The sequence below is a fragment of the Diadema setosum genome, chromosome 10, assembly GCF_964275005.1.
Source record: "Diadema setosum chromosome 10, eeDiaSeto1, whole genome shotgun sequence".
Taxonomy (NCBI): domain Eukaryota; kingdom Metazoa; phylum Echinodermata; class Echinoidea; order Diadematoida; family Diadematidae; genus Diadema; species Diadema setosum.
In genome coordinates this window covers 8,477,707-8,495,820 of record NC_092694.1, presented here as the reverse complement: position 1 = coordinate 8,495,820, position 18,114 = coordinate 8,477,707, and the positions used below count along the sequence as shown (strand labels likewise).

Genomic DNA, 18,114 nt, shown 5'->3' with positions numbered 1-18,114 from the left:
TTCGTCATTGTGGCGCGCCATGTCATCCTCCCGCGAACTTCGTTGTTGCAAGTAAACGATAAACATTCGCTCATAATTCACGAAATACTCCATTGATTGTCTTTAGCAAGATCTTATTTTAGGTGTGCATTGTATAAGGGAATTAAGGGCTTGCAATGAATTACGGCGGAGGTAAGTTGTCATGTCCTACCGTCTTAATTAAGAATTTGCTTTTGTGGAACGAATGTATTTCGCGGTACGAGTTTGCACATGCCGAATCTGTACACGTTGTGCAATTGAGGCAGTGTTACTGTGTAGTCCGACATACTGTCTTATTTGCTGTGCAATGTGCAGTGGTGTTGAGAATATGGCTTGTAAATTACACATGTATAGATAGGGTAGTAGGCCTAAGTTTGTACTAATGAAAAGGGCAAGGTAGCGGCTCTTGTCCTCTTTTCAGAAGTGAAGTGATAGACAATACAATATGACACATTAATGAAAATGCAGAGTGGTGGGGATGCAACATGTATAGAACTAAGTGTTAAAAAGTTGTGTCTTGAATAATGATTATCAGCTGATTAAATTGTTTTAAATTTACTGTGCTTTCAAGCCAAGGCTGCTGGGCCTGGGAATGCTTTGCCTTTGCTTTGCTCTTGAAAATGAAGAGGGAAACATGAGAGACGAAACAATTTGTGCAGATGTGATGATTTCATGACCCATGGTGGATATTCTATATCTTATTATCAGGTGATTATCAGATTATTGAGCATGCCAAAACTAACGTTACACAGCTGTTTTAAGATCAATAAGACACCAATGCAATGTCAGTGGCATCTAGAATCGTATTCTAGATCTATCATGCATAAAAAATGCTTGCTTCATGCATGCATGCATGGACAGATGCAAGATGGAGCTGTAAACATGGTAAATTTACAATTTTAGTTTGCACTAACATGACACTAGTACTTTAGCAGTATGTTAAGTACTCGACAGTAGTGACAGTCTCACAATCAGTCAAATGGTCCATAATTATATAGATATAGGGTTCACCAACACTCAACAGTGGTAAATGGTGAAATCACCATGTGAAATCCCTTTTGCTTTGTGAATCCTGACCCTCACATTGCTCTACCCTTCTGGCATGTATAGTGATGTATTGCAAATCAAATTTAATCTACAAGTAGAACCTAGTCTATTTTAAAAGCAAATCTCTGTAAATCTAAATTATCCTGGTACATATTTCACATACAGTGTAAATGAATCGCCCATTTACTCATTGTCATAAAGGACCCTCCCCTAGTAGTCTAGTAGTACCTCTACTAGCTCCTACCTATTCAAGTTAGAATCTGCTTTGATTCATGAATTTGTAAATAATAAAGAAATAAAGAAATTACTAGAACCTTCACTAGGTTTTACACTGTAGAGTAAAAGGGTACCAGTATTTGGTCAGCTACCAGTATTCAGTCACTTATCACTTGTCACCAGCCAGTAAGTTCAACTGTCACAACACACTCAAATCACATCAATTCACATACTTGCACACTCATTCACAACAGGAAACTCCCGTAGCCCCCTCCAAAAATCCATCCAAAATCCAAAATTTTACCGTCAAAAGTGCAGAATCGGCGCTACTTTCCAAAAGCGCGTGCGGATTGAGCCCAGTTTTAAGAGTATGGGTCGCCGAAGAAGTGCTAAAAATCGAGAAATACGCCATTCTCGCGTGGGATTTTTTGCTTATCGCAAGCTTGGAGTGTGATGGTATCCTCAAAAACGCAAAAGAAAAACAAAATTTCCGTATGTGCCAATACAGTGTCTCAATGTACAAGGGTTGAATGCAAGTGCCGATTCCCCAGTATTCGGTCACCAACGGGCGGCGCAACGTCGTCGATGCAATTTTGCGCCAACAAGGTAGCGTGCGGCGCATTTTTCAGCTGCCTTGAACATGCATTGACTTTGAACGCGCATATCACGTGACTGAATACTGGTCGCGGTGACCGTATTCTGGGGAATTTTCAAGGTGATATATTTGGGGATTTTGTGAAATTCTGTGTGATATTTAACAAAATGAAAATTGAGATGAAAGAAATTTGATATATTTCACATACATTGCTGTAGATATGATGTATGTATGTATTATTTTAGTTTGAAAAATATTGCAAAAAAGCTTAAGTGACCGAATACTGGGGATGCTACCCTACACAGTACATGTAGACATTCTTCATGTAGCAATCTTCATGGACAAGCTGTTATAGGGCAGGAATTACTTCATAAAGGTTCAAAAATCAAGCCTATGCCCTATGGATGGTGCATGTACACACCATATGTAGACATGACAGGTGGTGCTGTTGTATTGCATTCTAATTCTAGATTTTTCTAGACTAAGCAGATTAGATTAATAGATAACTGGATTGACATCTCATCTGTCCATTGTGTTTAGTATAACTTAACTGAAAAGATAATAAGGATGGTGGGCTGCAGAGCAAAGCTTTTTTTTTTTCTGCATCAGTTTAGACAAGTCTGTGCCCTTCGGCTTTAACTTTTTAAGTGGACTCTTGAAGTCTGTAAAGGTCTGCGTCAACAACAATGTGAATTATGACTTGCCACATGGAGATTATTATTTTTTTTTTAAATCGATTGTCGCCCTTTGTACAAAAGTATTTTTAAGATTACAAGCACTGACCTACATTTTAACAAATTCATGTCGAGCATATATGAACCAGCCTGAATCGAACCTGTACTCTGCTGCTTTCTGGACAGCAACACAACTACAATGTACCAGACTACCCCTGGTTGCCGGCATTGACACGGTGAAATTGGAAGAAATACCCAAGCTCCAAAATTCAGACATTGTTATGTTAAATGGCTAGTCCAAGGCGGACAAAGCTTCTTGAATGAAAGCAAGAGAATATCAGTGCGGAGTGGTGAAGATGCATTATGAAAGATTTTTAATTTGTACAAATGTATTTGTAAGATCACAGCTCCCTATCTTCACCCCTCTGCATTATGATTTTTGAATTATGCAATCATGAATTATGATTTCTTGTACTGTTGTGATCAGGATTTGATGGGGGCTACGGCGGGATGGACCAGGGCCAGGGATTCGGAGGCGGATTCGGAGGCGGATTCAACTCCCCGGGGCCAGGAGGCGGTGGATTCAACTCACCAGGAGTGGGCACCTCTCAGTCTAAGGTTTGTTGCATGGAACCTTACTATTGAGACTTGTGGCAGCACAGTTGTGTGACACAACTTGAATAACATTGTTTGGTCTAAAATGTGCAGCCTGTTTCTTTCGTTGATCTTCCACTGACTGATCTGTGTCTTAAGGTGTTCGTGGAGCTTGGCAATGGTTTATCCCCTTTCCCAAAGAAATGGTATGAGGCTTTTGGACTAGAGTGACGCTTAATATGTTTTTCAGCCAAAACAAAGGTGCTAATCTCCCATTGCAGGGAAGTGTCCTACATCAACATTAATAAATAAAAAAAAAAAAAAAACTTGACAGAAGAAATTCATGAATATGAATGGTTCATTGTGTGTTTATGACTCACAACATTGAAGGGATAGGTTGATACGCGATTAACAGTAGATCAATCATGACACTAATACAGAAGCCTTTTTTTATGGCTGGATTGGCTTATGTTGTATTTGTCTGCATTTTTGTTGTGAACAGGGTAAAAGGGCACAGAAGCTGATCCCATGTAACATAGCACAGATCCTCCAAGCAACACAGAATGACAACGAGTTCAAGATCGGAGATGTTGAGATTCACCAGGTAATTTGACCCTTTTCTGTCGATGTCGTGAACTGTAGATGTGTGTACACTGCCTCAGGAAAGGTGTAGATACAGACTTTTAATGAGCACTGATGCAAGCAGTCTGAGCCCATTGGAAAGGATGTATGAAATGCTCACTGGTGTGGGCTTGTATAGCATTACTGTAAAAATGGAAATTTTCACGCATTTCGCGCAACCAAAAACTAGCGTGAAAATAAAAGCCACAAATAGTTTTGCATGCCATATGTTCCAAAAGTCAATTTCCTAATTCTGCAGAATACAAAAAACAAAACAAAAAAACCAACATGCAAAGCTCTTCTTACTCAGCCAAGCGCGAAAAATTACTCATGTGGAAATATCCACTTCTACAGTACATCTTTTGCTTTTTTGGGGGGTGGGGGGGGGGGGGAAGAAACACACAACTACTGGTTTGCACTGGGGAAAAGATTTACAAAATACTGTATACATATGAAATACCGCAGTGAGCATTTCATGCATCCTTCCCAATGGGCTCAGAGTGCTTGCAATGTACATCACACTGTTCAGCGTAGTCATGTTATAACTGTATACGCCAAATATTTCTCAAGTATGATAGTTTACTCAAGAGACCGGAATAGGAAATTGTAAGCATACCAGTAATCCGTTTTCAGGAAAAAGTTAGTACTTTCCTGCTTTGGGGATCATGTACAGCATGTACGTTTTATGGAAGGAAATGTTTTTTGCCTGTTAAAGTGTGCAAATACCAGTTGACTAGCAAAATTAGCAAAAACAAAAATACCACAGAAGTATCCTCCTTTTCTAATATATGACTGATATCGTCAGTACTTATCTGTGCAGTAATGCAATATATATCTTGTCAGAATTTAAACCATTGCAATCATTGTGCAACAGGTACCTGGCCTACTTTTATTCTGTGCTGAGGTCCATTCCAGTTTTTAACCTAATGCTTGCAACTTTTCATTCTAGATTTCCGGCCAAAAAAAAAAAAAAAAAAAAAATGAATTGTCAATAGAAAATATTTAGTATCTAAACCTCACTGATAGTGTTGAAAGAGGTTATTATTTTGTAGTTCAGAATATTAAAGTGTTTTCAATAAACAAGCCTATTAAAAGTATTTTGAGTAAAATGGCACAAATGTCATTGGTAGTGTCATTATTATCATCATCATTATCATCATTATCTGTATCATTTTCATTCACCATCATTATTATCGTCATAATAATATCACCAGGTATGCCTTATTGGAGTCATCAGAAGAGCTGAAATCTCCGCAACAAACATTGTGTACCAGCTGGACGACATGTCAGGACCCACGATGGAGATTAGACAGTGGATAGAATCAGATGTGAGTTCTTCCTTCTCATTTGCGCAATCGTGACTTCTTTTTGTTTCCTTCTGGAGAGAATAGCTCAAGCAACGACTTTGAAGAGCCTGTGTTCATCTTTCTCTCTTTCAAAATTCTGAAAAGATTGCAAATCTCAAAAGAGAGAAGATATTGATTTTTTAATTTTTTCTTTTTTTATTTCATTTATTGTTGTGTTATTGCTCAAAATGTTTGCATATGAATATGCTGTATTTTGGTACAGTTTGTGATGTTGTATATTACACAACACTAACATTCACATAGGTACATGACTAGCAGTTAATCAGTCCTTTATTACTACTTTGAGTTTCATGCAACCCACATGAGATACAATCATGATCGGAGCTCATGTCGGTTGCGAGAAACTCAGACTTTCTAGCGGCATCAGCAGCCAGTCAAATTCTGGATTTATATTGCCTGACATGACGCCGCTCTTCACACTATAAGTATATTGATCTGTGGTGCATAGTCTCATGACAGCATTGTGACCAATTGCCAGTAATTTTGTATATCATTTACCTGTTTTATCTCTTTGACCAGCCAACCCCATCAGTGGGTGTCAAATAGACCACTCCTTCAGAAAGTTTTTGTATTTCTGTAAAACATGATATTTTCGCGGCATGAAATTTTCACGAATTGGAGCCTACAGCCTTTTTCGCAGCATGAAATTTTTGCGGCATGAAATTTTTGCGGTATGAAATTTGCGCGAGTTGCCTCTAACATTGAATGCGTATAGTGTAGACAAGAACTTTCTTGTGCATTTTAATTTCGTGAATCTGGGCTCTCGCAAAATTCGCAAAATTAGAATGCATTGTGAACATTCCTCGTTTTACAGTAAAAGGAGACTCATTTATTGTGCCTCTCTCGTCTAAACAGGAAACCACAGAGCAGCAACCCACAGTGTACGAGGAAAATACGTACATCAAGGTGGCGGGCAACATCCGGTCCTTCGGGGGCAAGCGCAGCGTCGGCCCCTTCCGGATCATGCCTGTCACAGACATGAATGAGGTCACAATGCACATGGCTGAGGTAGTTCAGTCACACATGCTGCTCAGCAAGATGGCCACAATGGTGAGTGTTTGTGTGTGTGGATGTCTGTGCGTCTGTCTGTCTGTCTGTGCACTGTGTGAATGTAACCAGTGGATATGCAGTGATGAAAGCATAGTTCATCGTTTTTCCACATATTTTCATGTTTCATGTGACCACGAGTCTGTATAAAATGTTTCCCCCATAGTTTGGTGCATTGACCCATGCAATGATTTGTTTTTGTATACCCAGGGAGGTGGAAGAAAGATGGAGTGTGCTCTTCTGAGTTTCCTTTGAAGTCATGCGTGGCCCCGACAGGCCCCGACAGCGTTTTTTTCCCCCTCCCGTAATCCCATTACTCACGCTCGGCGCACTGCAAGTCGTAAATCTTGTGGCGGAAATCACGACGCGAAATGCATTGTGGTCGGGGAATAAAATGGCGTCCTACGGTGTAAGCACAGAACTCATAGAGTGTATTCTGTATAAAGCAGTGGTGTAAGCAGTGGTGGTGGTTCTGGCGATCGTGATTTTGACGGAGACAAGTTTGTTGAGGAGGAATTGCTTTTAGCAAATTCAAAATCACATTGACACAGCAACTTAACGAAATTTGATTTGCAATTGAAACTGAAACTCAGAAAGTTAGTTGGGCCTTGGCTTGGAAATTGGAGGCCAAGGCAAGGGCAAGGCTCAGGACACTGTTTAATAGCGCAGCGTCACCTCAGGTACGCTGCCTAGCAAAAGCATACCTAACGTTAGTCCTAGCTAGTAGACTCTAGTATTTCACAAACTAGAATCTAACCACTGTTAAACGTTAGATTCTACTAGCTCCAGAGGTGTACTCTACTACTTTTTAATTCAATTTTTTGTAACGTTAGCATGGGGTAGAGTCAAGCCGATTACCTGTATTTACCGATGAATGATCGAGGGAGAGTGAGGTGAAACACTGTATACTAAGCTCTGTTTTTCCCCCTAAAATATACTTACAGCATCATACATCTAGGCTTTTATAGATATCATCTTTAATTCTCTACGGAAAATTATTATAATCAAGGCTGATATGTCTAATTTACGCTTTTTAACACTCAACTTTCCATTCCAATATGTATTTACTAGTAACTCAAATTCACCGAAACAACGGCAACGAACGCTGTCCCGACGCCTACGCGGCGGCCCTACAACAACCCGACGAGTACGCTGAAAAGCCCCAGCTCGCTCGGGTGCAGACGAAAAAAAAACCCGCCTCGGTCTCTATGAAGCACTACTTTTACACTCGAACTGTTTGAAAACACGCCCGAACACGCTCATGTAACTTATATCATTTTGAAGATCAAGGTCAGGCCTACCTCTCTAACTATTAAAAAATTGCGGAAATGTGCGGGATTTCTCATAATCGATACAGAAACAATATGATGACATCTCTAGCGCACAAAACTTACTGCTCAGTAACTCCGTTGTTTGTGTACCGATTTTGCTGGTTCAAACGGCAATCTCCTCAGCACAGTCTGCTGAACCAGCGAAAGGTATAGACATACCACGCTATCCAATTCTTGAGCCATAAGTTGTAGCTTTCGAAGGGGGACGTCTTTCACTGAATGTAATAGACTGCCAAAATTTTGAATATGACGTCATATTGTCGGTGCCACGCATCGCTTCAAAGCCCGATTTTTACGAGCATGTGTTTATGGAAGACCTGGAAAGGAGATCATGTTGCGTCACTCTAGTGCGCCGGAGGGTGATGGGTGGACCGATAAGGCCAGATTTTGACATATTTATCACAGAATGAGGGTTGGATTTCAAGACGTTAATCGGTGTAAGACCACTTGATTTTTTCTCTGAGGGAAGCTCTCAAAGTGCCATCTCCATCTTTCTTCCACCTCCCTGGTATACCTCTGCCACAAAGTGTCATCGTGGTCATTGTGTTTTTTGGGGTCATCCATCCTTCTGTCCATCCTTCCATTTGTCCTTAGAAGAGGAACTGTCTGTCCTTGTGTCCATCCTTCTGTCCATCCTTCGTGCCATCCTTCCATCTGTCCATCCATCTTTCCATCCATAATTGATTGTGTGGATGATGTTACTTCACACCCATTTGAGGTATCCAAATTAAACTTTGCATATTTTATGAATGAGTGGATGAAGCTGTGCCTTTCAACTTGTGGGAAAAATGGCAGCATTACATTCTCTTCCCACATGATTTGATTTGGTCCCTCTGATCAGGCTGGGAATGCCGGAGGCGGAAACGTGGATTCAAACTTCTTCCAGACACCAGTGAAAGCAGGGCATCCAGCTGGAGGGATGATACCAAACAACGGTCTCAGCGATGTACAGACACAGGTAGGTTAGGTGGTGATGGGGAAAAGTCACACTTTTTTATGCCTCCGCCATGAAGTGGTGCCGGAGGCATTATGTTTTCGGGTTGTCCGTCCGTCCATCCGTCCGTCCTTCCGTCCGTCCGTAATGAATTTTGTGGACAAGGTAACTATCAAAACCTGTTGAGGTATCCTAATGAAACTTGGCATGTATGTGTATTAGGGGGTGAAGTTGTGCCTATCAACTTTTGGGTGCACATGCTCAAGGTCAAAGGTCAAAAGGTCAAGGTCAAATACATAAAATTTCACTTTTTCCACCATATCTATTGAATGCCTGAAGATATTTTCTTGAAACTTAGTGTATACATGTATTACCCAATTAAGATTCTCTGGTGAAAGTTTGCGTCATGAGGTCAGAGGTCAAAGGTCAAAAGGTCAGGGTCAAATACATGAAATTTCACTATTTTCGCCATATCTATTGAATGCCTGAAGATATTTTCTTGAAACTTAGTGTATACATGTATTACCCAATTAAGATTCTCTGGTGAAAGTTTGGGTCATGAGGTCAAAGGTCAAAAGGTCAAGTAAAAATATCAAAACTTCTTTTTTTTCTCCGTGCCATGGAAAATTGTTCAAGGTATCTTCATGGAAAGTAGTATATACATGTACTGACTGGAAGTGATTATCTAGAGAATGTAGGGTTCATGGGGTCAAAGGTCAGGGGTCAAAGGTCAAGTGCAACACTTCAAAATTTTACTATTTCCCTCATATTTATGCAATGCCAGCAGGGTTATTATTTTTTTACACTTGGTGTATGCATGTGTAACCTAATAGAAATTCTCTGGAAAGTTTTTTTTTTCTTCTTTTTTTGCCTCAAAGGTCAAAAGGTCAAAGATCAAGTGAAAGTGCTGAACTAACTTTTTCCTCCATATCTCGAAGTGGCTCAAGTTATCTTGAAACTTAGTACATATTATGCATGTTCTACCTGAAAGTGATTATCTTATGAATTTTAGGGTCAAGGGCCAGATGAAAATGGTAACAATTTACTATTCAATTCAGAAATTGCACTTTTTCTCCACACCTGTACCTTGAAAATTACTCAATGCCTAAATGTATGAATGGGTCAAAGTCAAGTTAAAGTCCTTAAATCCCTAGATACATGCTCTCCTATTCAGCCAATTAAACCTAGGTCAAGGAAGGTGAACATTCAAGACATTTGTGACGAACTTGTCATTTCAATATTTTGCCAATTTTGTGAAAATGTAATCACACATTGTCCACATGTACTATCTAGACCTATTGGGAAAATCATGCATTATAGCGGAGGCATACCAGTCGCCACAGCGACATTTCTAGTTATTTTTATTTCACAGTGGGCTGAGATCCAGATTATTGATGCAATGCACAGACTCTTGAATTCCAAAAGCTGCACTGTGCGTAGGGTTTCAATGGGATGCTATAGTTTTGGTTGAGATGGGGTTCCAGATTTCCAACTTTTTTGTGGTATGATAAGAAAACCCTTATGAAATATTAATGAAGATACAATTTCTAAGAAGAATTCAAAGTTTATGTGATAAAAATTGGTTTTGAAATGGCTGAGACATCCTAATAAAAGATGGGACCCACCTTGTATTAGGAATGCTTTGATTTACTTTGTTTCTGGATATATCAGCCATTCCAATGCTAATTTTCATCGCATTAATTTTGAATTCTTCTCATAGAATTGTATGCTCTCTGATATTTCCCAAGTGGTCTCTAATTATCTTGCAAAAATTTAAAAGTTGAATCCCCAGCTCAATCAAAACTGTACCATCCCTTTAATGTTTTGTTTCAAGTGAGCAAGTGCAAAGCAAGGGAAATCCCAATCAACAACTCTTTCTTGTCATTTTTCACTCAGAAAGGGAAAGATTGTGTGCATGCATCTTTGTTGAATAGTCAAGAGGAATGTCCAAAAGCCCCAAACAGGGCTAGAGTTCAGCCAGCCCTCAATGGCATGTGACTCATGATGTCATTTTTCACTCAGAAAGGAAAAAATTGTGTGCATGCATCTTTGTTGAATAGTCAGGAGGAATGTCCAAAAGCCCCAAACAGGGCTTGAGTTCGGCCAGCCCTCAATGGCCTGTGACTCATGATGTCATTTTTCACTCAGAAAGGAAAATATTGTGTGCATGCATCTTTGTTGAATAGTCAAGAGGAATGTCCAAAAGCCCCAAACAGGGCTAGAGTTCGGCCAGCCCTCAATGGCCTGTGACTCATGATGTCATTTTTCACTCAGAAAGGAAAAAATTGTGTGCATGCATCTTTGTTGAATGGTCAGGAGGAATGTCCAAAAGCCCCAAACAGGGCTTGAGTTCGGCCAACCCTCAATGGCCTGTGACTCATGATGTCATTTTTCACTCAGAAAGGAAAAAATTGTGTGCATGCATCTTCGTTGAATGGTCAGGAGGAATGTCCAAAAGCCCCAAACAGGGCTAGAGTTCGGGCCAGCCCTCAATGGCCTGTGACTCATGATGATACACAGACTTACAGAAGACTTCATGTGACACTAATAAGAGGATGACATGTTGTTGATAGAAATGAGATGGATGATAGCAACGCAGTATCGTGATACATGCAGTGTGGATGATGAAACTAATGGTAGACAGAAAGGACATGTTGACAGATAAAGGTGAGTTTATACAGCTATATCAATAGCAGACTTTGGAACATAAGATCCACACATGTTTTTGTAACATTTACTTTATGCAAGGCTCCACATTAGAGGTGGCATGATGGCCGGCCGGAGGCCACACACACACACTCAAAAAAATAGATGCCAGACCACCACTTTTTAAGGAAAGAAAGTGTCTAGATGGCCCAGGCCACCAAACTTCATTGTCGGGCCACCAAAAGAAAATGTTAATGTTGAGCCTTCCTATATGTACACCAGTGTATAAGCAGATATTTTTTAATTGCATCTATCTTCCATGGATAAGGTTTTCTTATTTCACTTGAAACCATAAAGATGTGAGGATGGGAAAGTCTTGTATCGATCACCTTTGTTGCCATCTCTGCTGACTCGTGTCCAGGTCCATCAGCTCATCACTGGTTGCCGTGACGAGGAAGGCATTAGCATGGATGCTCTCTGTAGGAAGCTACAGCGCATGTCAAGAGATGCCATCAGGTGAGAGAGAGAGAGAGAGAGAGAGAGAGAGAGATAAATACAGTATGTCCAAAAATAGAACACAACGGTACCCTCCACAACGATAACTTTTAAAGTAGTGAATCAATCCAAATACAATGTCAGGATATGAAACTATAACTCATTGTCCACATCTTACAAAAAACCCATTCGATTTGCTTCAGTGGTAAAAGAGAAATGAGGAATTGTGTAGAGCATGTCGAGAATCTCTTCCCTCCAAGTTCTGTCTATTGTGTTCACACATTAATATGCAGTTCCAAGAGCATCCAAGTGCTAAACTTGGCAGAATCAGACTCATGACATGCTTTACCACAATCCACATTTCCCTGTGACTGCTTAACCAAATAGAATGAGGTTTTCTGCAAAATAGAGCTAAGATGTTATATTTCAAGAAATTGAATTAGCATTTGACGGTTTAATCATATTGGGTGTTTTCAATTCGAAAATCTGATTGTAATTATTTTGAGGACATACTGTACATTATGTCCCCCCCCCCCAAAAAAAAAAAAAAAGAAAAAAAAGAAAAAAGATCACAATTGGATTTCTGCATTGATAACTTCCAATATGATTAAATTGTCTAAATGCTATTTCAGGGTCTAAAAATATAGCATATTACCTATATTTTGCAGAAACTTCCATTCAATTTGGTTGAGTGGTCACAGAGAGATGTGAATCATTTTGAAGCATGTCGTGGATGTGATTGTTCCAAGTATAGCACTTGGATGCTCTTGGAACTTCATATTAATGTGTGAACACAATGGACAGAACTTGGAGGGAGGGATTGCTGACATACTTTACAAAAATCCTCATTTCTCTCTGACCACTGAAGCAAATCGGATGGAGTTTTGTGCAAGACGTGGATAATAAGTTATAGTTTCATACCCTGAAATTGTATTTGGATTGATTCACTATTTTTAAAGTTATCATTGCAGAGGGTCCCATTTTTGTTTTGTTTGTTTGTTTTTTTGTTTGTTTGTTTGTTTGTTTTTTTTTTGGGGGGGGGAGGGACATATGGTATATAGAGAGAAAGCTAGACAGTGGGAGGAAGAGAGATAGTATTAAAGAGACAGAGTGGGATACAGGACAGTATTAAAGAGACAGAATGGGATACAGGACAGATATAGAGGGGCAAGACAGGTACAGAGACGAATGAAGAGAATAACGTGAGAGACATTGAGATGGCATGAGATGGAACAGATACTAATTAAAGGCATTGTTTACCATTTGCAGATGAAACAAAACTCCAGCATTAGTGCTTTAAAATAGTTCTGAAATGTGAGTTTGGGATAGAAACAACCACTGTAAAAATTTGAATCTGTATAATCAAAGGGACTGTACAGTACTGGTTGAGGTGGGAATTCATGTTTTGAACATTCCTAAGACAAGTGAGATAATGAAAAGCCTCTTCAAATATGAAAGAGCATGTAATTTTAAGAAGGATTCAACGTTTATTTGATGAAAATTGGTTTTCAAATGGCTGAGATATCCCAAAAAGTGCTAATAATAAAAGGCGACATGCCACAACTTTATTAGGATCTCTTTGTTTCACCTTGTTTTTGGATATCACAGCCATTTCAAAACCGATTTTCATCGAATAAACTTTTGATACCTCTTAGAACTGCATGCTCTTTGACATCTCATAGAGTGGTTTCTGAATATCTCGCAAAACGTTAAAAGCTAAATCCTCACCTCGACCAGAACTGTACACACCCTTTAACCCTAAAAGGGCCGGGGGGGCGGAATCCGCCCCCCCCCCTCGACGTTTCGCGCTATAATTCTGTAACGCGAGAAGGCCTTGTCGCGAGGCTTCTTGACTTTGTTTGTTCAAGTCTTGCGCAACTTTTGAGACCAAATTTGCGACGTCCGCGCATACTTTTGCGAAGCCACGCCCATTTTTGTAACGGAATGTCGCCCCAAAACGGGCACAATTTTGTGATTTTGTGTACATTTCCTATGGAAAACAGTGCTCTGTCATGAAAGTCATAAAAACCTGATTATTTTTACAATTGATCACTTTTATTGATTAGTTTTGTGCTAATTATGGTAGAAAAGTGTTCAGTAACAATTTCCAATAAAAAGACAAAGAAAAAACAAAAGTTGAAAAACAAAGAAATACATAAGAAATTCTGAAAACAATAAAATACATAAGAAATGAAATGAGTTTTGGAAGTTTTTGTGATGTACAATTGTTGAATATGCCAAAACAGATTTACTGATCAAAAATTAGACTCTCAATGCTTTTAGTTAGGCTAAAATATGATCTTGAGCTTAATTTGCATAATTAATTAATTAAAATTAGAAATTGCTTGTTTCAAAAAATATTATGACACAATATTGTAGATTATGACGCGGGTCTCACGCATGCCAAATTTCATCGCGATCGCACCACCGATGGCCGAGATCTCAGGAGGGGGGGGGGGGGGGGCGGAATCCATCCCCTCCCCCCCCCCCCCCCGGTCTGAGCATAGCCAAAAAAGCCCGGCCCCTTTAGGGTTAAGTATTGTTAAATATACAAAATGTGAACAGTAGTTAAAATAAAAATTGTTTCTAGACTAAACCATCTGCAGTTATCGTTAAATGAGAAAAAGAGTTTTTATATGATAGGATGTTTTATGGTACGACTGACCTACACATATGCATCAAATGTGATAACTCGAACATTTTTAAAATAACTGCTCCCAAAGGTAAACTGTACCTTTAAGACAACTTAACAGATAGACAGACTTGCAGATAGAGACAAAGAAAATGGGAGATAGAATGAGCGAAGGATAAGGACAGATAAGAGAGGAATGAACACACAGATAAAGAAACAGAGAGAGAGGGGGGAGGGAGAGACAATCAGACAAAGACAGATGGACAGAGTGAAACAGAGCAAATGATAGATACACAGTGAGACAGGGAGATACAGACAGGGACAGAATGATAGATGCAAACTGTCAGCGTTATATCGCATTTGAAAAACAAAACAAACGATTAAGATGAAGTGTTATCTGGATTCAGCTTGAAATTGAGGCATAAAAATGAACTCAAGAAAATGTATAAAAGTAACAGCCTAATATGTGTAATTCATGTTATCTACATGGTATTTGTTCTATTCTGTTCTCTTCTCCTGCCTTTCAGGAAAGCCGTGGAGTTCCTGAGCAGCGAGGGCCACATCTACTCCACCATCGACGACGACCACTTCAAATCGACGGAGGGTTGATTGATTCCCCCAATCGATCACCCTCAAACCTTCCCAACCCCAAAGTCCCCACTAACGTCACTGTCTTTTCACATGATCCACTTGTTTTTACCAGCTACCCTTTCTTCCACACTCCCATCCCTTAGCCTCCTCGGTAGTAAAGAATTGTTTGGTTAACAATACTGTCAGAGCAGAAATTTTGCATGCATGAAACTTTTTTTTTTTAGTTTCATGAGGAGTCAAGATTCGTGAAAATAAAATGCATGCCAAAGTTTTTGTTTACCCAATGCTCTGACTGCCAGTCAATTTGCAAAAGTTTCATGAAGAGAAAAAGGCAGTCTGCTCCAGTTTGCATAAGTTTCATGCTGCAAACGTTTCTGGTTTTGCAGTACCTTGTCTCAAGCTGAAAACGAGAAGAAAGTCCCCTTCAAACTTGTCAAACTTTGCTGACGGAGTTGTAGAATGTTGTTCAAGAAAAAATAGTTCAGCCAGGAATACATTGTAGGTATGAAGACAACGCTGTCGTTATCAAGATATCCATGGACAAAAATTACCTTGCAAGTAAACTGTTCTTGAAATGGTTTATTTGAATACTAATGTCTGTAGGGGAAAATCAGTGAATGGCTAAATTGGGTCAGTCAAAGATTTGCACATCTTTTGAAGTCCCAGATGGTTGCAAATGACTGCAATTCTTTCATAGCTTTCATTTTTAAACAGTATTGAAGACATTTCATTAGATTTCATTAAAGGTCATTTCATTCATTAAAGGTCATTTGTTAACCTTTCTTGAGGAGGGGGCATTTTCCCAGATCACATGGAGTGATATTGTACACGTTTGCAACAAATGACCATATATGTACATGTATTGTACTATCATGCGCAAGGAGAATCCTACGAGTGATTCATGTTTCCTCCATTTTGTTTTACAACTTTTCATCCATGTTTTCTGAATCCTCACCTTGAGAAGTACATTAGATAGTGGCTGAAGTGAATGAAAATCATTCTGCACACACGTTTATGTGCATTCTTCAACATTTGCCATTTTGAAAGTTCCTTGTTTTAATGAGGTGCCTTACTCTAAGAGCAAGACAATTGATCAAGGAAAAAGAAAGGGGAAAAACTGTCCACTGTGTTGTAGCAACAGGTTGGCTGTGAGCCCATGTGCCACAGTTGTGAAGTTTGTTGGAGAGCACAATTGCAATTATTAAAGATGCTTCCATATTTTGGTGGTGGTTACCAATGGCTTTTGCGACATTCCATACATGGTACGGTGCCACAAAAATATAGGTACAATGTAGCGTTTCCATGTAAAGTCATTCTCATTGTTGGAATGTGTCAAGCAGTAGATCATGGAAGAACCTGTCACAAAAAGGATTGTTTGACCATGTAAAAAATGTATGGTTGGTTGCATTCTCATCATGTTCTAATGTGTTTGTCGTCATACTGTTGGTGTACAAAGTTTACATTTTTTTTTTCCATCCTTGAATATTACTAGAAGTAGAAACAGATGTCTTGAAATAACCATGGTAACTTAGTACTAGTAATCCTTGGTAATGACATAACTACCATGTCATGTGCATCATAAAGTCTTTTTTTTTTTTTAAATCAGCTTTGTGAGTAAAACGATATGTTACCAACAAGAGCTTGCATTGATAGATAAGAATTCAAATAGATTTCATGTAGTTAACATCTTTTAGCAAAAGCTGAAAGTGTTGCTCTGCTTTGTCTTGAACAGGTGGATTGAACAGAACAATAGAAAACACTGATATTCAAAGTCAAGTCAAAATGAACCACAATGTGATATAGATCTTGTCTTACCAGTCTGCCTCGGTGGCTAATGCCACAAACTATTGGGATTTCATGTGTATATATTTCAGTTGTAGTTTTGGGTTGCTGGTTTGGAACAACTGCAGAATACCCCGTTTATAACGTTGAGGGCGGTCGCAATACTATATCACTCCACACTACCCTACCCTTGCTTGCTACAGATGTGCACACAAGTAGGGACATTTGGCCAAGGCAGAGTATTCTGCAGTTATACCGCCATTTTTTTTTTCCCACAGTTCATTTCCAAACTATAGGGGAACTGTTTCATCTAAGGAGATAACTAAGGCATGTTCCTAAATGAATTTATGATGCTTCCTTTCATTCGTTTCAATCATTACATTTGCCCGCTTCTGGTGAGAAGTTACGCTGTCCTGAATAGGATTTCCCCTCCAGCATTTAGACTTCTCATCTAGTGTTTTCAGAGGCGCCAATTTAAGCACATAATATTCTCTCAACTACATGTACTGAGCATATAGTCTGCTGAAAACCAGAAGGGTGCTATCGTGTTCGAAGATTTAGCATAAATAAAAACAAAACAATGAATTTTCATGAAATAAAAAGTTTGTTCAATCAAAAGTGGGTAGATTTATAAGCATTAGCACCCTTGTGGCTGTAATTTTGAACTTTTTTACTGACAATAAAAATAACTCAAAATTGACATCATAATGTAAAGGAGATTGAGCTCTACAACATGATGCCAATAACTCAATACCCCCAAAATTGTGATAAAAGTCCTTCTGGTTCTCAGCCGACAATATCCCCTTATTTTCTCTCCATGTACAATGTGTGTACATTGGCTGTTTGCAGAAAACTGCTGACTACTGTATAATACAGCAAAGTGAATTCTGAACAAAATAACATGAATGGTGGATGTTCAAATAGCAGTGAGGAGAGAGACACTCCAAAGGAGCGCTTTGCTTCTGCAGAACAAGTAGAGTGAAAGCAATGATGAAAGTAATAAAAATGTATGTACAAAGTTTCCAAACTAAATACATCAGATGTTTTCATTGTGCATGAAAATTTGTCTCATTGTCCCGTGTGGTGATGAATGTGCAGATGCAAACTAGGGATAGCTACTGTAAATCTTGAATTTTTTGCATACTGGTAAGTAAATTCCACAGAATCAAAACATGAAATACAGTGCACTCCTGTTATAACGAACACAGTTGTAACGAAATTCCAGTTACAACGAAGTAAAAATTCAGGCGGAACATTATCTGCTCTGTGTATTTCTATCATTTATTTGTTTGGTTATAACAAAATGTTGATATTACTAAAGAAAACTGCCAGTCCCGAGGACCTTGTTATAACGGGAGTCCACTGTAATGTTACACATAACAAGCAGAGATAAGCAGAAAATAAAATTCTCAGAATTACCACATAAGCCAATTACAGTACTGTATAGTGGACTGCTCGGCAACACCTAATAAAGACTAAATCTTGTTTTCATAGCAAAAACTGAGAGGCACCTCTTTGCAGGAT

General features: G+C 39.1%; 1 protein-coding gene across 1 annotated transcript; it reads left to right on the top strand.

Annotated features, from left to right (window-relative positions):
• Positions 1 to 29: 29 nt before the first annotated feature.
• Positions 30 to 17,624, top strand: LOC140234053 (replication protein A 32 kDa subunit-like). The gene is made up of 8 exons (XM_072314134.1): positions 30 to 171; positions 3,038 to 3,168; positions 3,647 to 3,748; positions 4,980 to 5,093; positions 5,988 to 6,182; positions 8,352 to 8,468; positions 11,512 to 11,606; positions 14,745 to 17,624. Exons 1-8 carry the CDS (start codon positions 156 to 158, stop codon positions 14,824 to 14,826), a joined length of 852 nt encoding a protein of 283 aa, XP_072170235.1. The 5' UTR covers positions 30 to 155; the 3' UTR covers positions 14,827 to 17,624.
• The last annotated feature ends 490 nt before the right edge of the window (positions 17,625 to 18,114 follow it).

Bases quoted from the DNA above. Each gene is read 5' to 3' on its own strand.
- LOC140234053 (XM_072314134.1), top strand. The intron at 5,094-5,987 runs GTGAGTTCTTCC...TCGTCTAAACAG, and splicing joins GACAGTGGATAGAATCAGAT to GAAACCACAGAGCAGCAACC. The intron at 11,607-14,744 runs GTGAGAGAGAGA...CCTGCCTTTCAG, and splicing joins ATGTCAAGAGATGCCATCAG to GAAAGCCGTGGAGTTCCTGA.